The sequence below is a fragment of the Bufo gargarizans genome, chromosome 9 (assembly GCF_014858855.1).
Source record: "Bufo gargarizans isolate SCDJY-AF-19 chromosome 9, ASM1485885v1, whole genome shotgun sequence".
Lineage (NCBI taxonomy): Eukaryota > Metazoa > Chordata > Amphibia > Anura > Bufonidae > Bufo > Bufo gargarizans.
Window position 1 is genome coordinate 114,106,915 of NC_058088.1, and position 22,196 is coordinate 114,129,110.

At 45.6% G+C, this 22,196-nt stretch overlaps 1 protein-coding gene across 2 annotated transcripts in view; it reads left to right on the top strand.

Annotated features, from left to right (window-relative positions):
* Positions 1–3,709: 3,709 nt before the first annotated feature.
* Positions 3,710–22,196, top strand: part of MED12 (mediator complex subunit 12) — a 99,724-nt gene continuing 81,237 nt past the window's right edge. For both annotated transcript variants that reach the window (XM_044305789.1, XM_044305788.1), the window contains exons 1-13: positions 3,710–3,843; positions 11,899–12,003; positions 12,106–12,297; positions 12,442–12,601; positions 12,679–12,863; positions 13,134–13,244; positions 13,321–13,575; positions 13,673–13,819; positions 15,031–15,130; positions 15,277–15,413; positions 15,506–15,637; positions 16,454–16,583; positions 18,234–18,463. In XM_044305789.1, coding sequence (XP_044161724.1) covers positions 3,745–3,843; positions 11,899–12,003; positions 12,106–12,297; positions 12,442–12,601; positions 12,679–12,863; positions 13,134–13,244; positions 13,321–13,575; positions 13,673–13,819; positions 15,031–15,130; positions 15,277–15,413; positions 15,506–15,637; positions 16,454–16,583; positions 18,234–18,463 — 1,983 coding nt within the window. In that variant the 5' untranslated portion in view covers positions 3,710–3,744. The remainder of the gene's footprint in view (positions 3,844–11,898; positions 12,004–12,105; positions 12,298–12,441; positions 12,602–12,678; positions 12,864–13,133; positions 13,245–13,320; positions 13,576–13,672; positions 13,820–15,030; positions 15,131–15,276; positions 15,414–15,505; positions 15,638–16,453; positions 16,584–18,233; positions 18,464–22,196) is intronic.

The window sequence follows — 22,196 nt, forward strand, 5'->3', positions numbered from 1 at the left end:
TTTGCTGAGACAGTTTTGTATACATTTTCTTCTGGGCTGGAATTTACTTGGATTGGCGGATAGGTTTGGTAGTGGGATCTGCCAGTCCACACCCTTCCAGCACAGGTATTCCCTCTCATCTGAGGTGATCGCAGGTGAGGCCTGCTCTAACAAGGAGACATAAAACCAACCCTCTGTGTGTTAGTCAGGGGAAAGGAAAGGCCTAGCAACACCTGTGGAGAGAGGGTCACACGGCCAGAGTCAGGCGGACTTCTGGGCCACAATCCTCCAAAGGTACTGATGTTGTTGTAGTCACACCCTGGAGGCTGCTGGACTGTTTTTACTGAGAAAGCCGCATCTGATCACGTGTGTGAACTGTGTTCTTTAGAGGTGAGTCAGGGAATGAATTATGTATTAGGTAGTGCCTAGACGGGCAGGAGTTATTTTGGTTGCTAAATTGTGCTAAAGTACTAGAAAATAAAGCATCATTTGGACTTCAATCCGGTTGTCTGCGAGAAATCTGTGATTGAGACCCCCCGAGAGAGCGATCTCTTACAATGTGTGTAAAATGTAAGGGCAGCATTATTTTACTCTATGCCTTTTAGTAAACTGCTCTGTAGCCATATTGCTCCAAGGTCCTCCATCCTCTTCTGTCGGGAGACCACTAGAATTGCGTTTCAATGAGCAGCTCCTGCAAGCAACTCAATTCTAGTCAGTTCAACAATGAAGTGTCTAGAATGGAGTTGCTCCAAACATGTCCTCACTCCAGCAACTACATTCTAGTCTACTGACTAGTGACCTAGAATGGAGTTGCTACTGGTAAATCCTACCTCTAGTGAACTCACCAGTGACATGTCTAGAGTGGGGTTACTATAGTACATCCTACCTCTAGAGAACCCACCAGTGGTCTATAGTGTGGTTACTGCAGTAGATCCTACCTCTAGAGAACTCACCAGTGACCTGTCTATAAAGGGGTTACTGCAGTAGATCCTACCTCTAGAGAACCCACCAGTGATCTGTCTATAGTGGGGTTTCTGCAGCAGATCCTACCTCTAGACAACCCACCAGTGACCTGTCTAGAGTAAAGCTGCTGCAGTAGATGTTACCTCTGGTGATTTCACCAGTGACCTATATATAGTGGGGTTACTGCAGTAGATTCTACTTCTAGAGAACCCACCAGTGATTTGTCTGTAGTGAGGCTGCTGCAGTAGATTCTACCTCTAGACAACTCACCAGTGACCTGTCTATAGTGGAGTTGCTGTAGTAGATCCTACCTCTAGACAACTCACCAGTGACCTGTCTATAGTGGGGTTACTGCCCGTAGATCCTACCTTTAGTGATCTCACCAGTGACCTGTCTATAGTGGGGTTGCTGCAGTAGTTCCTACCTCTAGAGCACTCACCAGTGACTTATCTATAGTGGGGTTACTGCTGGTAGATCCTACCTCTTGTGAACGCACCAGTGATCTGTCTATAGTGGGGCTACTGCAGTAGATCCTACCTCTGGTGATCTCACCACTGACCTGTCTAGAGTGGAGAGACTTAAGTAAATCTCACCTTTGGTGATCTTACCAGTGACCTGTTTACAGTGGAGTTACTGCTGGTAGATCCTACCTGTGGTGATCTCACCACTGACCTGTCTAGAGTGGAGATACTTCAGTAAATCTCACCTTTTGGTGATCTTACCAGTGACTTGTTTACAGTGGAGTTACTGCTGGTAGATCCTACTTCTAGTGAGCTCACCAGTGACCTGTTGTCACAGTGCGGTTCACTGTGACAGTTGTGGCTGCATGCTCTCTCGCATACTGGCTGCAGGCTGACACCTGTGTATGCTGGTTGCTTGGGGCTGCATGCTGGCTGTGGTGTTCGCTGTGTGAACTGTTGCCTGTGTTTGTGTCTCCCCATGTCCATACTTCTGTGGCTCCTGTCACTAGTGCAGGCTGGCTGTGGGTGTTCCCATGTATGCTGGTTCTGTGATGAGTGCTGGCTGCAGCCAGGGTCTGAGTATGGATGCTTTTGTGTTTGTATCATCAGTGCGGTTCTGTCACTCGTTGTGTAGGCCGGCTGCCTGTAACCTCGTACTAGCTACAGGTTATCCTGTGTATGCTGGTTGTCGCTTGGGTTGCAGCAATCTGTGTCTGGTGTGAACTGTCACCTGTGATTGTATGTTCTATGCTTCTGGTTACTCCTGCTTCTGGTGGGGTTAACATTCCCTGGTCTGTTCCTGGGTGTAGCTTATCAGGTGCCCTCGTTATGCAGCTATTTCTATCTGTGAGATGAGAGGCTTGTGGTCAGTTCTCTCTTGTGCCTTGCTGGGTATAGCTCCTTGCTGCTGACCCAGAGGTTGGTAGAGTTGTTGTATCCTTGTCCATGCCTTTCCTGATCTTCTGTACCTGGTCCGTGTCATTGATGTTATATCCTTGTCTGATCTTCTGTACCTGTTCCGTGTATGTATCCTGTTGGTTCTATGCAAAACTGCTTCTGATCCTGTCTGTTCCATGTCTTGCTTGCAGTACCTTACTGCTTCTGTTCCTGTCCTGTGTATGTCCTGCATTCGTGAGTGGGCTCCTGGGTTCTCTAGAGGGAGGACATCTAGTCTTTGTGCAGCTCTGACTGTGACCGCCATGCTTCTATTCCGCATGGGGCCCAGGTATCTATTGGTTCCCGTTTGTGTCTGATCCATGTCCTGTGTTTGGGTTCCAATCCTTCTGTTATCTGTCCCGTTGGTGCTTTTACCAGTGTAGTTATTTGCAGGTGGTGGCCAAGTGCACTGGGACTATCCTGGAGGTGCGACCAGTGATCCCTCGGCCCAGTTCATCCTCACCACCAGGGGCTCTGTGAAGAAAGGGGCTCACTGGCTCTTCGCCCTCTGGGTTTTGCCGCTGGTCTGCTGGTGCACTTGGTTCTGTGGTAGTTCTACCACTATTGTCTAACCTGCATGTCATTACTGTCGTGTTCCTTTATTACATGTGTAATAAAGTATAGTGTTGGTCCGCGGTCTGTATCTGCCTTTGTCCTGTTTGCATGACGTTCCGGAGGTCTGCCCGCTCCTCCGGAATGTGACGCCTCTCTAGAGTGACCTTGCTGCAGTAGATCCTACCTCTGGGGATCTCACCAGTGACCTGTCTATAGTGGGGTTCCTGCAGTAGATCCTACCTCTAGTGATCTGTCCAGTGTGGACATACTGCAGTAGATCCTACCTCTAGTGATCTGTCCAGTGTGGAGATACTGCAGTAGATCCTACCTCTGGTCATCTCACCAGTGACCTGTCTATAGTGGGGTTCCTGCAGTAGATCCTACCTCTAGTGACCTGTCTATAGTGGAGTTGCTGCAGTAGATCCTACCTCTAGTGATCTGTCCAGTGTGGACATACTGCAGTAGTTCCTGCCTCTGGGGACCTCGCCAGTTTCCTGTCTAGAGTACAGTTCCTGCAGTAGATCCTACCTCTAGTGATCTGTCCAGTGTGGACATACTGCAGTAGATCCTACCTCTAGTGATCTGTCCAGTGTGGACATACTGCAGTAGATCCTGCCTCTGGGGATCTCACCGGTTTCCTGTCTAGAGTACAGTTACTGAAGGCAGGACCTGTCAGAACTCCATTCAAGGCACAAACCGACCTCCAGCAGAAATCGACATCTGGTTCATAACCACGTGACTCGCGAATGTCACGTGACCCGGTGACGTCAGAAGGTCCTTGCGCATGGAATTTAGGCATTACCTTTCCCCCATACGTCATCTCATACGCGCCTCCTAGAAGGGAAGGAAGATGGCGGCCTTCGGTATACTAAGCTATGAACACCGGCCGCTGAAAAGACCCCGGCTCGGACCGCCTGACGTGTACCCGCAGGACGCCAAGCAGAAGGAGGCGAGTAGGGCGGGGGGCTGTGCAGGATGCTGGGGATGCTGAGCCTCCGAGGGGGCGGTGAGGGGCCCGGGGCAGTGCTGCTGGGTGTGAGGGTGCGGCTGCCACATCAGGTGCAGGGACAATGGGGAGAGGGACCCCGGCAGAGGCAGTGCAGCAGCTCCATCTCTGCCATTGGTAGAACCACGGGGGCGGGGCTTGTGGTGCCCCTATGTTTCTTCCCTGTGGAGTGAATTTAAAGGGGTTATCCAAATGGGGAGGAAACGGTCAAAACCGCGGTGAACATTAGAAACTGTCAAAATGACCAGTGCTCGCTTTTCTTCCCTCGGGCGGTCCCGTCGGTTGCTGGCATCATGGCTGCCATCTGTGAGTGGCGCTGCCAGTAATCCCGCAGGTGACCGCAGCCCATAAACCATGGCGAGTGCTGTCACCCAAGGCCTCATTCACACCACTGCGTCCGGATTTCAGCCTGTAAAATACATGTCTGCTCCGGACTATTCTCATTTGTGATGCGGACCAGGACACTTTCTGTCATCTGCAGAAGGCGCGCGGATGACACCCCTGTGCTGGCATCAAGAAATGTGAATTAGATACAGATCCAAATTCTGGTGGAAGGCCTGAAGCCCCAGCCCTCGCAGCTGCCTAAAGGGGACCTCTCCTGACACGTCTGTCTTGGGCGGCATTCACACTTTTGTTGTTCCATCAGTTATTGGGAGCCAAAACCAGTAGTGAAGCCTCCTCAGAGATCAGGTGTAATGGAAAGACCTGGATCCCAATAACTGAAATGTGAACTTGTATTCCCCATGTAATGATGATTCTGGAGAGCTTTTCATTTAACTCTGTTGTCTGTGAAGGTTCTCATTTATCTAGGTCATGGTATATATCCGTAAAGAATAAATCAAGGCAACTGGACGTACTGTAGATTTCTTGAAAACGTTTCACTCGTTCTTCCAACGAGCTTTCTCAATTCTGAGTGATTGTACAAAAACATGGCTGTGCTATGGGATCGCCAGTCTCATCTATTGTAGCGAACTTGTATATGGAGGAAGTAGAAAGGAAAGCCCTGACCACTTTCAAGGGAATTACAGAGTCATTGGTTCAGATATGTGGATGACACTTGGGTTAAAATTCATAAACAAGAGTTACAGGCTTTCACCGACCACATCAACTCAGTGGATCATAACATCAATTTCACGCGGGAAGATATGCAGAACAACAAACTGGCGTTTCTGGACTGTCTTATAACAGTGGAAGAGGGAAGGAAGCTGGGAATAGAGGTCTATCTAAAACCAACATACACAGACCAGTACCTGCTATTTGATTCCCACCATCCTCTAGACCACAAACTGGGAGTCATCCAGACTCTACACCACCGGGCAGAGAAAACCCCCACCAGCACAGAGGCCAAGGCGAAGGAACTCAAACACCTCAGAGGGGCACTAAAAATTTGTGGGTATCCATATTGGGCCTTTGTCAAAACAGAAGGAAGGAGAAGAAAGACCACCAAGACTACCAGTGAGGGCGAGAAGCATGACAGACACAAGAATATGGTTATCCCATATGTAGCTGGGGTGTCTGAGAAACTCAAAAGGATTTTTAATAAACATCACATTCCTGTTTGCTTTAAACCCAGCAACACACTGAGGCAACAACTGGTTCACCCCAAAGACCCAACGCCTAAACACAAGATGGACAACATTGTGTACGCAGTCCAGTGCAATGAGGAATGCTCAGAACTGTGTATCGGCGAAACAAAACAACAACTACATCAGCATATGGCTCAGCATAGAAGAGCCAAAGCCTCTGGTCAAGATTCAGCCGTGTACTTACATCTAAAAGGAACAGGTCACACCTTTTTGAAGACAGTCAAGAACGTGTTTTGGATAAGGAGGCCGATTGGTACAAACGAGACGTGAAGGAGGCCATCTACGTAAAAATGGAGAAGCCAAGCTTGAATAGAGGTGGGGGGTTAGACATCTATTGTCTGCCACATACAATGCTGTCTTGACACCTTATTCTGGGAAGTCTTTATCACCTACTGACTCCAATTAGGATAATGGAATCAACACCTTTGACCCCATGCGGGGGTATAATGACCTCTGACCCCATGCTGGGTATAATTACCAGATGTGGATTCAGTTACATATTTATTCCCAGAGAATTCTTGTACAGTCACTCAGAATTGAGAAAGCTCGTTGGAAGAACGAGTGAAACGTTTTCAAGAAATCTACAGTACGTCCAGTTGCCTTGATTTATTCTTGACAGGTATTTAACTCTGTTGTGCTGTTCCTCAGTTATTGCTACTAAAAAAAGTTTAGCATGGAATTGCCAGCTGGGTGTTACCTGTTAGGAGTGTGTCCCTGCCCAGCGTGAGATCGGCAGCACTGATTGGACAATCAGGCGGTGCAGGGGCACCCCGCTTTCAGTGGTAACACCCAGTTGCAGGTTCATTCATAGACTGCTAATGGCAAGAACCGACCGTGATAGAGATATATGAAAACCAGCTCCAGGATTATTTCTTGGAGTGCAAGTAGTTACTGCAACAGGCTTGTCAGCAGAGGTGGCACTGACGCCTGTACAAGCGTCAGACACCTGTTCAGGCCATCTTACTCCCTGGCAAAAGTGTAAGGTGTACCGATACGTCTTGGACATTTCCCTGCCAATCATCAGCGCAGTGAGCGATCATACAATCAATAACAGTAAGGAGCTTTGCTATTGGTCAGTTTGAGCTTATGGCGCACCGCTCTGAAGTGAGGAAGGAGGCGCATAATCCTCACTGGCGGGGTAAGCGGCCTTGCTGTGATATTTAGTGGGGGTCCCGGATCTGAGCGCCTTGTTTTTCTCTGTAATGATGAGTCTGAAGCACAGTCTCTCCTCCCTGCTGAGTCTAGGGGATGTCTTCACTAACATCTGCTCATGTAAAAGGACCATTAGGCCCCATGCACACGGCCGTGTTTCACAGCCGTGTGCGGGCCGTGGAACCGCGGCCTGGATCCCTCCTGAGAGCAGGAGCGCACAGCGTCACTGGTTGCTTTGACGCCGTGCGCTCCCTGCTGCCGGCACAGTACAGTAGTACACTGGTATAGATCATACCAGTGTATTACTGCATAGCGGCGGCAGCAGGGAGCGCACGGCGTCATAGCAACCAGTGACGCTGTGCGCTCCTGCTCTCAGGAGGGATCCAGGCCGCGGTTCCACGGCCCGCACACGGCTGTGAAACACGGCCGTGTGCATGGGGCCTTAGGCAAAGGCCAGGATCGCTGAGTAGCAGTGATCCCAGAGAAATGAATGGGATCACCGCAGCAGTCACAAGAAATCCAGCCGTGTTGGGATCACCACTACTCGGCTATCTTGGCCGCAACAGGTGTCGTGTGACCATTGTAGCCCTTGTCTTATGGCTTATTCACACGACCTTGCAGACATAACTCCTGGACGGACCGCAACTCCTTTGACCTGAACTGACTGCATCATAGTGATTTCCTATAGTTCCTATCTGATTGCTGATCTATTTTACTGTAATCACATGATAGATAGGATCTGACTGTATTATAAATCGCTTTGATCCAGTCGGCTCAGTTCAAAGGATCCACCATCGGTCCTGGACATGTGGAGGACACGCGGGCCGTATTTCCTGTACTCAGCACAGTTGTGTGAATATCATGAAATATCTAAGGAACTGACTTGTGACTGTGTCATGCTATAACAGCATTAGAGATGAGCAAATTTCTGCTTATGAAATTTGTTCACACTTTGTTTGGTGGTAAAAGGTGAATTGCATTATGGATTCTGTTACCAAGGACCATAACGCAATTCGATGACTGAATGCCTTTAGAGGCATTCCGTCATAATAGAAGTCTATGGGCTGCAAAACGGATCCGTCCTGTTTCCGTTATGGAGGAGAGGACATTCCATTATGCATTCCATCATAGAATTGTGTTATGGTCCGTGGTAACAGACTCCATAACGCAATTCACCTTTTTACCACCAAACGAAGTGTGAATGAATTTCAAAATATGAAATTTGCTCATCTCTAAACAGCACCACGCTGGAATTGTGTGTTAAAAATTCAAGTTTTTCCGGTTAATTTACCCAGTACCCCATAATGAGAAAGTGAATACAACATTTTAGAAATGTTTACTAATTTCTTGAAAAGAAAAAAAAAGAAAATTTCTCATGGACAGAAGTATTCAGACACTTTGCTATGACAGTTGAAGTTTAGCCCTTGAGGCCTCCCATTTCTCTGGATCATCTTTGAGATGCTTCTACACCTTGATTTGGAATCCACCTGTCGTAAATTGGAAATGATTTTTAGAAAGACACAGTCCTGTCTATATAAAGTCCCACATCTGACTATCCAAGCAAAAACCAAGCCATGAAGAACTGACTGTAGAGCTCATGGACAGGATTGTGTGGAGGCACAGATCTGGAAAAGGGTAGAAAAAAAAAAAGAGTTCTTCTGCACTGAAAATTCCCAAGAGCACTGTGGTCTCCATAATTCTAAAATGGAAAAATTGTAGCACAACCAGGACTCCACTTAGAGTTGGTTGCCCCACCAAACTAAGTAATCGGGGGAGAATGGCCTTGGTAATAGAGGTGACCAAGAACCCAATGGTCACTCTGGCTGAGCTCCAAAGATCCTGTGTGTAGATGGAAGAAACTTCAAGAAGGTCAACCATTTCTGCAGCACTCTACTAAAAGCAAGCCTAGCTTACGAAAAAAAAAAAAAAATAAGCACCTAAAGGCCTATCAGACTGGAAAACCGGATTCTCTGCCCTGGTAGAACCAAGATGGAACTCTGTGACGTTAATTCACCACCACAGTGAAGCATGGTGGTGGCAGCAATCCTGCAGTGGGAGTGTATTGTAGTGGCTGGGAGAAAGTGACTTGTCATTTTTCAAAAAAAAGTATTCATTTTTTTTAATTTATTTTTTTATCCGTAGCATAAAAATTTAACATACATGACATTACAAAGATATTCACATATTTGGTAGTCTTTTCTTTCATGATTGCCAAACTAGTATCAGAAAATAAGAACACAATAAACAGAAGTCTACTTAGCCCCATTCCCCTCCATCCTTCCCCCCACCCTCCTTGTCGTTGTCTGGGGGCACATCCGCGGCGAGCAGGACCTTATGACCATGACTACCAAGTTCTATCCCATCTAATTTTCTGGGACTTATTACAAATAGCAAGTTTATCATATTTCCTCACTTTATCAACCAGTTGATGCCATTCAGATACCGACGGGGGGTTATTTGAGCCCCAATTCCTGGCGATTTATTACTCTAGCCAACATAAATGATTTCATCCAGAACAGATTTTCCCGTCCCTGCTCATCAAATGTCTTGTCAGAGTTAAAAGTTGAATAGAGCAGTGTACAGAGATATTCTAAATGAAAACGTTATGCAGAGTGGTCTGGACCTCGGACAGACAATGACCCTAAGAACACAGCCAACACAGGAGTGGCTTAGGGACAAATCTGTAAATGTGCTTGAGTGGCTCAGAGCCCTGAGTTGAGCGCAGTCGAATTTCTCTGGAGAGACCTGAAAATGGCTGTCCACACACAGTCCTCATCCAACCAGACAGAGCCTGAGAGGATCTGCAGAAAATCCCCAAATCCAGGTGTACAAACCTTTGTGGCATCATACCCAAGAAGACTGGAGGCTGTGATCACTGCCAAAGGGTCTACATCTAAGTCTTGAGTAAAAAGGTTCAAATATTTGTCAATGCAAGATTTTAGTTTATCCTTTTCCATAAATACTGTTTTCATCTGAGCTTAAAAGGGTTTTCTGAGACTTAGATACTGCTGACCCATCCATCTAGGAGACATCAGGGGATCTCTGTAATGGCACCATTCAGTTAGAGGATTCTTATCTGGACATTTGTCATATCCACAGGATCTCCTTTCATGTCTAAGGGATTTCCTAAAGTAGCCCAGCTGGCTTTCTCAGCTATTCCCATAGAAGTGAATGGAGAGCGCTGCACACGTGCGGCCACCTGTCCGTTCCTAGTGATGAGAGATAACTACAGATTGGGGACCTGTATCTATCAGGCATTGACGACATATCCTTTGGTATGCCATAAGTATTCAGATAGGAATGGCTCCAATGATGTGCCCACTGCCATTTTACTGCAGTGGCCTCTGTGTCAGTTGTTTATACAGGGCACCCATGGCAGTTGGGGTAGAGGTTTTCAGTGTGTGTGCCAGAGTAAGGCCTAACTACACTTAGAGCTTCAGATCCCTGGGGGGGGGGAGATTTTCAGTCAGTAGCGTCTGCTGCATCTAAATGGTAAGATGGGGGTGGCTTCTGCAATGGCTTCATTGCAGAACAGCAACATTTAGACTTGCTGAGAATTTCGCCATTTGAAGAGTCAAATCTGATGTATGTCCTGCACCCAAATCCGTAAGATTTTGTAGATTTGGTAGCGGATTTGTCTGTGAGGTAAAATGTTGTTAATCCGCCTTAATGATCTGCCCTTTTACTAAGTCTCCATAATACCCTGACAGAAATCAGGACATTAGTGCAGTTTCAGGCTTTTAACGTGAACTTATCTCAGATGTAGCATTAAAGAACCTCTGTTATCCCCTTCCTGGTTAGGCTACTTTCACACTCGCGTTTGGAGCGAATCCGTCATGGATCTGCACAAACGCGTCCGTTCAGATAATACAACTGCATGCATCCGTTCACGACGGATCCGTTTGTATTATCTTTAATATAGCCAAAACGGATCCGTCTTAAACACAATTGAAAGTCAATGGGGGACGAATCCATTTTCTATTGTGTAAGTGAAAACGGGTTCATCCCCCATTGACTTACATTGTGTGTCAGGACTACTCAGTTTTGGACCGCTTGTGAGAGCCCTGAACGGATCTCGCAACCGGAAACCAAAACGCCAGTGTGAAAGTAGCCTTAGTCTCCTTATCACTTACAGGTAGGCTACACTCACATCTGTGTTGGAGGCTCAGTTCCTACACTACATGCAGGACTTTCATTCTTTTTCTCCTATAACAGAACAGAAGAATAATGAGAAAGCAGCCTTAGATAAGTACTGTTATCTGATGCACGGCAGCAGTGACTAGTACACGCACTCTGATTCTATTTCTTACTTATTGTTTCTTTAAAGGGGATGTCCAGGATTTGACTTGGCTCACGGTTGTCCGACACCTCACATCTCTTCCGATGAGCTGTTCCGCAAGAGCTCTAGCGTCTGCGGGGATGTAATATATGGAAACCCAGATGATCAAATATTGATGGTCTATCAGTAGTAAAATCCAGAAATGCCCACCATAGACATTTATGGCGTATCTGCAGCACATGCCATAAATGTCTTTAAGATGGGGTCCCCTCTCTATGCTACCTTCTCCTAGATGTGGCAACTGCCTAACCACTAAGCCCTAGACATGTGTGGTATATATTGGGCAGCACTGTGCCTCAGTGGTTAGAACTGGCATTCTAGATTGAAATCTAACCTAGGACAACATCATGTATGGTGTTCCTGTTTCCTTCCACATTAAAAATACATACTGATTGTGAGCTCCACTGGGGACAGTGAGTGATGATGTCTGTAAGACTCTGCAGGATCTAAGTGAAGTACAATAAATATCCATTGGATGTGCCATGAAAGTACAGGGGTCCCTCATCTTACATTGGCCTCAGGATACAATATTTTAAAGATTCAGTGGTCTTTCCTGCAGCAATGTCACTTGAAACCAGACTCCACATACAATCCCTCAGACACTGCTGATCTATGGACCACATGGACATTTCTCTGGTAGAACACCTGTATTAGCTTCTAGTAACGTCCCTCTTTAGACAGTATGGTACTACATGTTCTGTGCCAGGATGAGCTGCTCCTTTGGACAACCTATTCTAGTCTTTGATAAAAAAAAATCTCAGTCTCCTAAATGTGTAGACAGTCCATCTCCATCACTGTGTCTTGGGAAGTGATGGATTTAGTAAGAGTTTTTGGAGGAAATGTTGCAGTTAAAACCTTATGATTGATCCCGACGGCTTGTAACCTGCTCTTATTCGGTGTCTGCCATTTGTGTTTCTCCAGGATGAGCTTACAGCACTAAATGTAAAGCAAGGATTCAATAACCAGCCAGCTGTATCAGGAGACGAACATGGCAGTGCTAAGAATGTTAACTTTAACCCAGCCAAGGTATCTCATCTGTGCGACTGAGCATTTATTGCTTTCATTTGTTTCTAATTTATTTATTTTTTCCCTTTCTTTATTGTTACATTGACCGTTTCTTACTTTTAGATTAGCTCCAATTTCTCCAACATCATGGCAGAGAAACTACGTTGCAACACCCTACCAGACACTGGAAGAAGAAAACCTCAAGTTAACCAGAAGGACAACTTCTGGCTGGTCACTGCTCGCTCCCAGAGCTCCATTAACAACTGGTTCACAGATCTTGCAGGAACCAAACCTCTCACACACCTTGCTAAGAAAGTCAGTATTGCACCTCATGTTGGTGGACATTTTTCATTTGTGTGAAACGTAAAAGGATTATGCTATGATTTGGTAAACATATTGGGTTCTACAAAATGTTAGTCTGCATACGTGCTGAGTTGCTTCTGTTTTTGTGCCTAACAGGTTCCCATTTTTGGGAAGAAGGAAGAGGTTTTTGGGTTTCTGGCACGTTATTCTGTGCCAGTTATGCGGGCAGCTTGGCTTATTAAGATGACCTGTGCTTATTATGCTGCCATTACAGAAACCAAAGTGAAAAAGAGACATGTCATGGATCCATTCGTTGGTAAAATGCTGCTTCTGATTTACTTTTATTGGTGGAGGATCGGTATGTTCTGTTGCTGACATCCTCCTTTTTTGCAGAGTGGACACAGATCATCACACGCTATCTATGGGAGCAGCTACAAAAAGTTGCAGAGTATTACCGGCAAGTAAATGGTCAAGTAAATGGTGGCACTGGAACCTCATCTGGACCTATGCCTCCAGAGGTTGAGCTAGCCTTAAAACAGTGGGAATATAATGAGAAACTAGCCATGTTTATGTTCCAGGTAAGAATTCTGTCTTGAAATAGTGCACTGAAAATATGGGGCATTGCAGACTAAACACAATGGGGCAAATGTATTAATCCTCTCCAATAGTTAGACCGGGTAAACGTAGACCAGGCAGTCTAAAGATGCGCCAGGTCCATCACATTGGCGTATGCCAGTCTAGGTGCAGTTACATTAGTATATTTGTCCCAGTGTGCCCTTGGTGTGCATGACTCTACGTACAAGCAGCCCATGCATGTAGATAATATGTATATTTGTGTAACATTACAGGATGGGATGTTGGATCGACATGAGTTCTTGACTTGGGTCTTAGAATGTTTTGAGAAGATCCGTCCTGGAGAAGATGAACTCTTAAAGCTGCTGCTTCCTCTCCTCCTCCGTGTGAGTGTAATAGTACAGTGACTTTTCTGTTAGACACCAGTTGCATTCCACTTACAGTTTTTTTTTGTCTCTGCAGTATTCAGGTTCTTTAGTCCAGTCTGCTTACCTATCACGGCGATTAGCCTATTTCTGCACACGGCGCTTAGCACAGCTGCTGGAAAGTAGTGGGGGCCATACAGGGCACCTCATTACAGCACAGGCTGGTAATACTCTGCCTCCTGCACCTGCACCCCCTCCACCCTCAGGATCTGCTTCATCTTCCCCATTCAGCGATCTCCTGCAGTGCTCACAACATCGGCCTCTTGTGTTTGGGTTGAGCTGCATGCTGCAGGTACTGTCATCTGACTTGGATTTCTCTCACCCTGAACATAACTGTTATGTTTTCTCTTTCTTCATCGTTACTTTGTTTCTTTCACTTGTCTTTGTAGAGTATTGTTCTCTGTTGTCCCAGTGCTCTTGTATGGCATTACTCTTTGACTGACAACCGAATTAAGACTGGTTCACCTTTGGATCACCTTCCTATTGCTCCTTCCAGTCTGCCCATGCCAGGTGGCAATTCTGCATTCACACAGCAGGTAAATAGGGCCTGAAAACGGACTATTGCTTATTAGTAGTATTTTAATATTGAAGACCTATCCTCAGGCTAGGTCATCAATATCAGATTGGTGGGGGTCCGACACCCGGCTTCCCCGCTGATCAGATGTATGAAGGGAAGGCGCGTGCAGTGTACACTTGCCGTCTCCCATCTCTCTTCCTGTTCACTTGCCATAGACATAGCAGCAGGAAGAGAAAAAGAAGATGGCACTTGCACACTACACATGCCTTCCCTTCATACAATTGATCGGCAGCGGTTCCAGGTGTTGGACCACCGCCAGTCTGATATTGATGACCTATCCTGAGGATAGGCCATCAATATTAAAAGCCTGGAGACCCCCTTAAAGTATGTGTAAAATCTACACCAGCTCATTGGTGGTGTACATTTGACTTTATGGCATAAGTACTGCCAGAAAGTGTGCTAAATTCAATAAGAGATCTTAATTAATTTGGCACATCAATCCCATGGAGTTTTCACTAAGGGTACTTTCACACTTGCGTTGCTGGATTCCGGCAGGCAGTTTCGTTGCAGGAACTGCCTGCTGGATGCGGCATTCTGTATGCAAACGGATACCATTTGTATACTGATGCGGATCCATCTCACAAATGCATTGCAATACTGGATCCGTCTCTCCTGTTGTCATCCGGAATAACGGTTTCCTGTATTTATCTTTTTCACATTTTTAAAGGTTTGCGCATGTGCAGACCGCAAAACCGAGTCCGGCATTCTGGCAAGTGTTCCGGAATATTGGACTGAGATAAAACCGCAGAATGTGATCAGGTAAATCACTTCCATGTGATGTCTTCTCCATTCTAACGCTGCACCTGCCAAATGTACTTGTTCTGCTGGAAGTTTAGTGCAGGCACAGTGTGTTTGAATGGAGGAGACATCACCTGGAGGTGATATGCCTGGTCACATGACCCTCCAAAAGCAGCCATTTTATGGACAGGACCTCTGTGTGGAACACTCAAGACTTTAACAAGGGGGCATACTTTATTAAATATGGAAAACGGCACAGAATATCAACAAAGGCCATATCAATAAGTGCCATATAGTCATCTCAACCACATTGGTCAACAGTAACCAGAAATTGGCAAACTCCTTTAATTAATCTGCCCAATTGTCTGCTGCTTTAGGGCATCTTTTGCTTTCTTGACAGTATTCTTGTTAATAGTTGTATGTCTCACGTAGGTTAGACGAAAACTTCGGGAAATGGAACAACAGATTAAGGAGCGTGGACGAGCAGTAGAGGTCCGGTGGTCATTTGATAAGTGTCAGGAAGCTACAGCAGGTATTGTTGTTGCTCTTAAGTAGTTCTTAAGCTACGTGTGTGTGTGTGTGTGTGTGTGTGTGTGTGTGGTTTTTTTTTTTGTGTGGGTTTTTTTTTTTTTTTTTTTTTTTTGGTGTGTGTGTGAATTAACTGTTATATCTTTTTAGGATTTCCTATTGGACGTGTTCTTCATACACTGGAGGTTCTGGATAGCCATAGTTTTGAGAAATCTGACTTTAGTAACAACTTGGATTCTCTCTATAATCGCATCTTTGGACTAGGTCTTGGAAAAGATGGTCATGAGGTGATTGAACAGTTCATGACCATTCTGAAAACTTTACTGCACTCGTTAATATGTTAATGTTTTTTTGTGCGCTGACGTTTCTGGTTTTGTAGATCTCGCCGGATGATGATGCTGTTGTTGCACTTCTATGTGAGTGGGCTGTCAGTTGCAAGCGTTATGGACATCACCGTGCCTTAGTTGTAGCTAAATTGCTCGAGAAGAGACAGATGGAGATTGAAGCCGAGGTATCTATTATAAATCTATATATTATTATTTTTTGTATTTTTTTTTTATAAAGCGTCACTAACCTTTCTGCAAAATTTTAATTAATCAATAGTACGGTGTGTGTACATGAGGAATAACACTATTTCTGACCATCGTATCACTTGTATCTGGCATTTTTAGCAGCTTTCCTCTGTCCAGAGTAGGGTTGAATTTTCGACACCCATTTGATACTTTTGTACCTGGATCCATCCGATACTGGGATTTGCTATTTTCCGATACTAGGATGTGCAGTCTAGTATATCTTAGAGAGCATGGCACACGCCGCCCTCGGCGTGCATCATGTTGTCATCAGGAGAAGGAGGCAGTCCCTCCCCACTGTGACGTGGCTTTCGCTGGCCACCAATGAGAAGATAATGGTGAATATAATAAAGCAATGAATATAATTAACCCCTCAATACAAATTTTGGTGGCGGGTGCCAGCCATATCACACAGCTGGCACCCAGCCTCATTGACGGGGAGCGTTGATCTGGTGAACCACATCAATTAACCCCTCTTGTGCCGGAAGTGAAAAGCAATTGGCAGGATGGGGGGGTGGGGAGAGGTTAACGGCTGATACCATGAGAACTAGACATTTCTCACTTATAAGGTATATTGAAAAGTTTATTGCGGTGGCTTGTACTTTTGATTTATGCAAAGTTCTGTAAAAGGGTAGAGACCATTAAGTTATCTAAACTTTTTTGTTTATTTTACTTGTATAGCGTCAATATATTCCACTGTGCTATGCAGACGTGATATTCCCTTTTTTATGGCAGTTTTGTTTTTTATTCTTCATCAGCGATGTGGTGACTCTGAAGCGGTTGATGAAAAGGGATCTGTGTCTTCGGGGTCGCTGTCTGCACTTAGTTCACCCCCTGTTTTCCAGGATGTCCTCCTCCAGTTTCTTGATACACAAGCCCCAGTGTTAAGTGAGTATGAGCTCTGTAGATGTAATTAGTTGAACTTTTTTTTTTTTTCATATTTCATAGGACTGTTCATTGTAACAATGGTCAGACAGTGTGTGTAGGTCTGATATATATATATATATATATATATATATATATATATATATATATATATATAATAATTATTTTTTTTTAGGCTTTCTTTAGCCATCATCAAACAGCAATGATCTAATGGACCTTTTTTCTCTATTCATTTGTATGTTGATTAGGTATAATAACCATTTGGTCTAGGTTTGGCTGTGGGAACCGGAGCTGCAGCCAATCTTTTGTATGCTCAGACAGGGCCTTCTACGGCCAGTTATTTTACAGCCAGACACAGCACAGTGCAGGAGTGGTGAGATTGGGGAATGACATGACGGAGGTCCTGCTGAGAAGCTTATAGAAGATTTCTTTTATATACATTTTTCATTTTTAATTGTTTTGAGATGAGCGGGATCAAATGAATGTTTAGCATTCCTTTAAAGAGGACATGTTAGGCTTCCAGCCATGGTGGCCTTAGTAAATACGTGTATTCTCCATAAAATAAGAGTTCTGGAGCATCTTTCCTAAACACAGTAGTGTGTGTGTGTTCCTCCATATTCCCTCTAGAAATATATAAATTGACAACTGATTTGTTACCCTTCCCCCTTGCCTATGGGGTGTCCCTACATTCTGACCGTGTCCAGTCAGTCAGTGCTGATCATGCCTAAATGTGTAGGGACACATTCTGTTGACAAAAGGATATGGTAATATACAAGACGAATAGCATAGCGCAAAGATTATATATCTATATCTATATCTCTTGCCTCCAGCTCTTAATAAAAATGAATGGATTAGATACATGTTCTGATGTCATGGACCTTTGTAGGGGATATTGACTTACTTGATGTCACAATATGTGTGGCAAGAAAGGGAGAGGCACAATACTCGTGATAGCGGTAGGTCGGTGCTGCCAGTGTCTCTCAATCCTCGTAAGTGCCGTGGCCGGTTCTCCAGAGGAGTGATGTGAGATTCAGTGGGGGGGAGGGGGGGATATGTACCAGAAACAGTGCAAAAATGGGATACCTTCTTGGCGCAAACACGACTTCAATGGATTTTTTTTTATTAGGTAATAAGCTACAACGCATTTCGGAGTAAAAATACCCCTTTCTCAAGTCTGTGGGGTCTGTGCTGATGCAGAGAGTGCAGCTTCTCACATGTGGATAATCCAAACTGTGGGATCCAAACAGCTGCAGGCAGCGCGGCCCTTCACGTGTGTGAGAGAGCGCACGTTCTAGACACCTCGAACGTGCGCTCTCTCACACACGTAAAGGGTTGCTCTGCCTGCAGCTGTTTGGATCCCACAGTTTGGATTGTCCACATGTGAGAAGCTGCACTCTCTGTATCAGCACAGACCCCACAGACTTGAGAAAGGGGTATTTTTACTCCGAAACGCGTTGTAGCTTATTACCTAATAAGAGTTTTTTTAAAACATCCATTGAAGTCGTGTTTGCCCCAAGAAGGTATCCCACTTTTGTACTGTTTCTGGTACATATCCCCCCACTTGATGTTATCAACATCAGAGTGAATTTACCACTGTATCATGTACAGTTTTTCTCTCCCTTATTTTTAATGTTTTTTTGTTTTTTTTCATAGCTGACCCTACAAATGAGGGAGAAAGAGTGGAATTCTTTAATCTAGTGTTGCTATTTTGTGAGCTTATCCGGCATGATGTCTTTTCCCACAATATGTATATGTGCACTCTGATATCTAGAGGGGACTTGGGACTGGACCCTCATGCACCTCGACCTCGTTCACCGTATGAAGACACGACAGATGATGCTGACCGCAAAGAGGGAGAGACAAACAATAGTATTAAACTGGAGGTTTGTAAAAGGAATGACGAATGGAAGACTCTCCAGCTGTTGTAAAACTACAAATCCCATCATGCCCTGCTGTAGTCCGATAGCTGTAGGCAGACTAGGCATACTGGGAGTTGTAGTTTTACAACAGCTGGAGAGCCACAGTTTGCCCATCCCTGGTATAGGCCATCAGTATCAGATCAGAGAAGGTCCTGCATCCTCTCTAATCAGCTGTTTTGTTGTAGCTCTAGTGCTGGAACTACACAGCTCCCTCCTTTGTGTAGTGAAGAGAGCTGATAACTGCACTGCTGTTCGCATTTACTTCAGTGGGTACAATGCTGCTGTTACCAGATCGATCCACAACACAATGGAGCTATGTAGTTTGTTTGTTGTTGCTAACACAAGATAGCTGATCTGTAGGGGTGTTGGACTCCTGCCGATATGATATTGTTGTCCTCTATTGAGGATAGGCCATCAAAATCCTGGACACTCCCTATAAAGTGTTATAGATAGATAGAGATCTCTCTATCTCTCTGTGTGTATATATAACACTACACACCCCTGTTAAAATGTCAGGTTTCTGTAATGTAAAAAAATGAGACAGATAATTTATTTCAGAACTTTTTCCACCTTTTAATGTGACCTATAAACTGTACAACTCAATTAAAAAACAAACTGAAATCTTTTAGGTAGAGGGAAGAAAAAATCTAAAAATAATATGGTTGCATGAGTGTGCACACCCTTAGGCCTCATGCACACGACCGTTGTTTTAGTCCGTGTCCGTTGCACCATTTTTCGTGATTTTCAGCGGACCCATTGATTTTCAATGGGTTCGTTTAAAACTCGGCTAATGCACAGTTTGCCATCCGCATCCGTGGTTCCAGTCCATCAAAAAAATATAACATGTCCTATTATTTTTGCGGAAAATGGTTCACGGACCCATTCAAGTCAATGGGACCGCTAAAAAACGCGGAGGCACACAAGATTGTCATCCACGTTCCCTTTTTTTCCTATCATTTGCATGGCAAACCAGTCTTAGACCTTTTTTTTTTTTTTTACATTCCTTTATGTCTGGTGGTCCTCCAAAAATAAAGGAGGACACACGGAAACAACAACAGAACCCCATTTTTGCGGACTTCTAAAAAATCTGCATGGCACATTTTGACTTGGCAAGATTTGCCCACTCTTCTTTGCAAAAACACTCCAAATCTGTCAGATTGCGAGGGCATCTCCTGTGCACAGCCCTCTTCAGATCACCCCACAGATTTTCAATATGATTCAGGTCTGGGCTCTGGCTGGGCCATTTCAAAACTTTATTCTTCTTCTGGTGAAGCCATTCCTTGGTTGATTTGGATGTATGCTTTGGGTCTTTGTCATGCTGAAAGATGAAGTTCCTCTTCAGGCTTCTGCTAGAAAACTGAACATGAAGGTTTTGTGCCAATATTGACTGGTATTTGGAACTGTTCATAATTCCCTCTAGCTTAACTAAGGCCCCAGTTCCAGCTGCCACCACCACCATGCTTCACTGTGGGCATGGTGTTCTTTTGGTGATGTGCAGTGTTGTTTTTGGGCCAAACATATCTTTTGGAATTATGGCCAAAAAGTTCAACCTTGGTTTCAACCTTGGTTTCATCAGACCATAACGCCTTTTCCCACCGCTTTTGGGAGACTTCAGATGTGTTTTTGCAAAATGTAGCCCGGCTTGGATGTTTTTCTTCGTAAGAAAAGGCTTTAGTCTTGCCACTCTACCCCATAGCCCAGACATATGAAGAATATGGGAGATTGTTGTCACATGTACCACACCGCCAGTACTTGCCAGATATTCCTGCAGCACCTTTATTGTTGCTGTAGGCCTCTTGGTAGCCTCCCAGACCAGTTTTCTTCTCGTATTTTCATAAATTTTGGAGGGACGTCCAGTTCTTGGTAATGTCACTGTTGTGCCATATTTTCTCCACTTGATGATGACTGTCTTCACTGTGTTCCATGGTATATCTAATGCCTTGGAAATTCTTTTGTACCCTTCTCCTGACTGATACCTTTTAGCAATGAGATCCCTCTGATGCTTTGGAAGCTCTCTGTGGACCATGGCTTTTGCTGTGGGATGCGACTGAGAAAATTTCAGGAAAGACCAACTAAAGCAGCTGAACTTTATTTGGGGTTAGGCCTCATGCACACGACCGTTGTGTGCATCCGTGGCCGTTGTGCCGTTTTCCGTTTTTTTTCACGGACCCATTGACTTTCAATGGGTCCGTGGAAAAATCGGAAAATGCACCGTTTGGCAGCCGCATCCGTGAGCCGTGTTTCCTGGCCGTGAAAAAAATATGACCTGTCCTATTTTTTTCACGGCCAACGGTTCACGGGCCCATTCAAGTCGATGGGTCCGTGAAAGAACACGGATGCACACAAGATTGGCATCCGTGTCCGTGATCCGTGGCCGTAGGTTTTAGTTTCATACAGACGGATCCGAAGATCCGTCTGCATAAAAGCTTTTTCAGAGCTGAGTTTTCACTTCGTGAAAACTCAGATCCGACAGTATATTCTAACACAGAGGCGTTCCCATGGTGATGGGACGCTTCTAGTTAGAATACACTACAAACTGTGTACAAGACTGCCCCCTGCTGCCTGGCACCACCCGATCTCTTACAGGGGGATATGATAGTGCGGCACCTGAAGGGGTTAATTGTACTATCATATCCCCCTGTAAGAGATCAGGGCTGCCAGGCAGCAGGGGGCAGACCCCCCCCCCCCCCTCCCCAGTTTGAATATCATTGTGCGGCCCCCCCCTCCCCTGTTGTTAACTCGTTGGTGGCCAGTGTGCGCACCCCCCTCCCTCCCTCCCTCTATTGTTTTAATACATTGGGGCCAGTGTGCGCAACCCCCCCCTCCCTCCCTCTATTGTTTTAATACATTGGGGCCAGTGTGCGCACCCCCCCAACCCCCCCCCCCCTCCCTCCCTCTATTGTAATAATAGCATTGGGGCCAGTGTGCGCAGCGGAGTAGAAGATTTTCATACTTACCTGGCTGCTGGCTGCTGCGATGTCTGCGTCTGGCCGGGAGCTCCTCCTACTGGTAAGTGACAGCAATGCGCCGCACAGACCTGTCACTTACCAGTAGGAGGAGCTCCCGGCCGGACACAGAGATCCCAGCAGCCAGGTAAGTATGAATCTTCTACTCCGCTGCCACCGATGATCGGGGGGGGGGTTGGCGCACACTGGCCCCAATGCTATTATTACAATAGAGGGAGGGAGGGGGGGGGGTTGGCGCACACTGGCCCCAATGCTATTATTACAATAGAGGGAGGGGGGGCGCGCGCACACTGGCCCCAATGCTATTATTACAATAGAGGGAGGGGGGGCGCGCACACTGGCCCCAATGCTATTATTACAATAGAGGGAGGGAGGGAGGGAGGGGGGTGCGCACACTGGCCACCAACGAGTTAACAACAGGGGAGGGGGGGCCCACTGGCCACCAATGAGTTAAAAACAGGGGGGGGGGGTCTGCCCCCTGCTGCCTGGCAGCACCTGCCAGGCAGCAGGGGACAGTCATGTACACAGTTTTTTTGTATATTCTAACCTGAAGCGTCTCCATCACCATGGGAACGCCTCTGTGTTAGAATATACTGTCGGAAATGAGTTTCACGATGTAGCTCATATCCGACAGTATATTCTAACATAGAGGCGTTCCCATGGTGATGGGGACGCTACAAGTTAAAATATACCATCGGATTGGAGAAAACTCCAATCCGATGGTATAACAG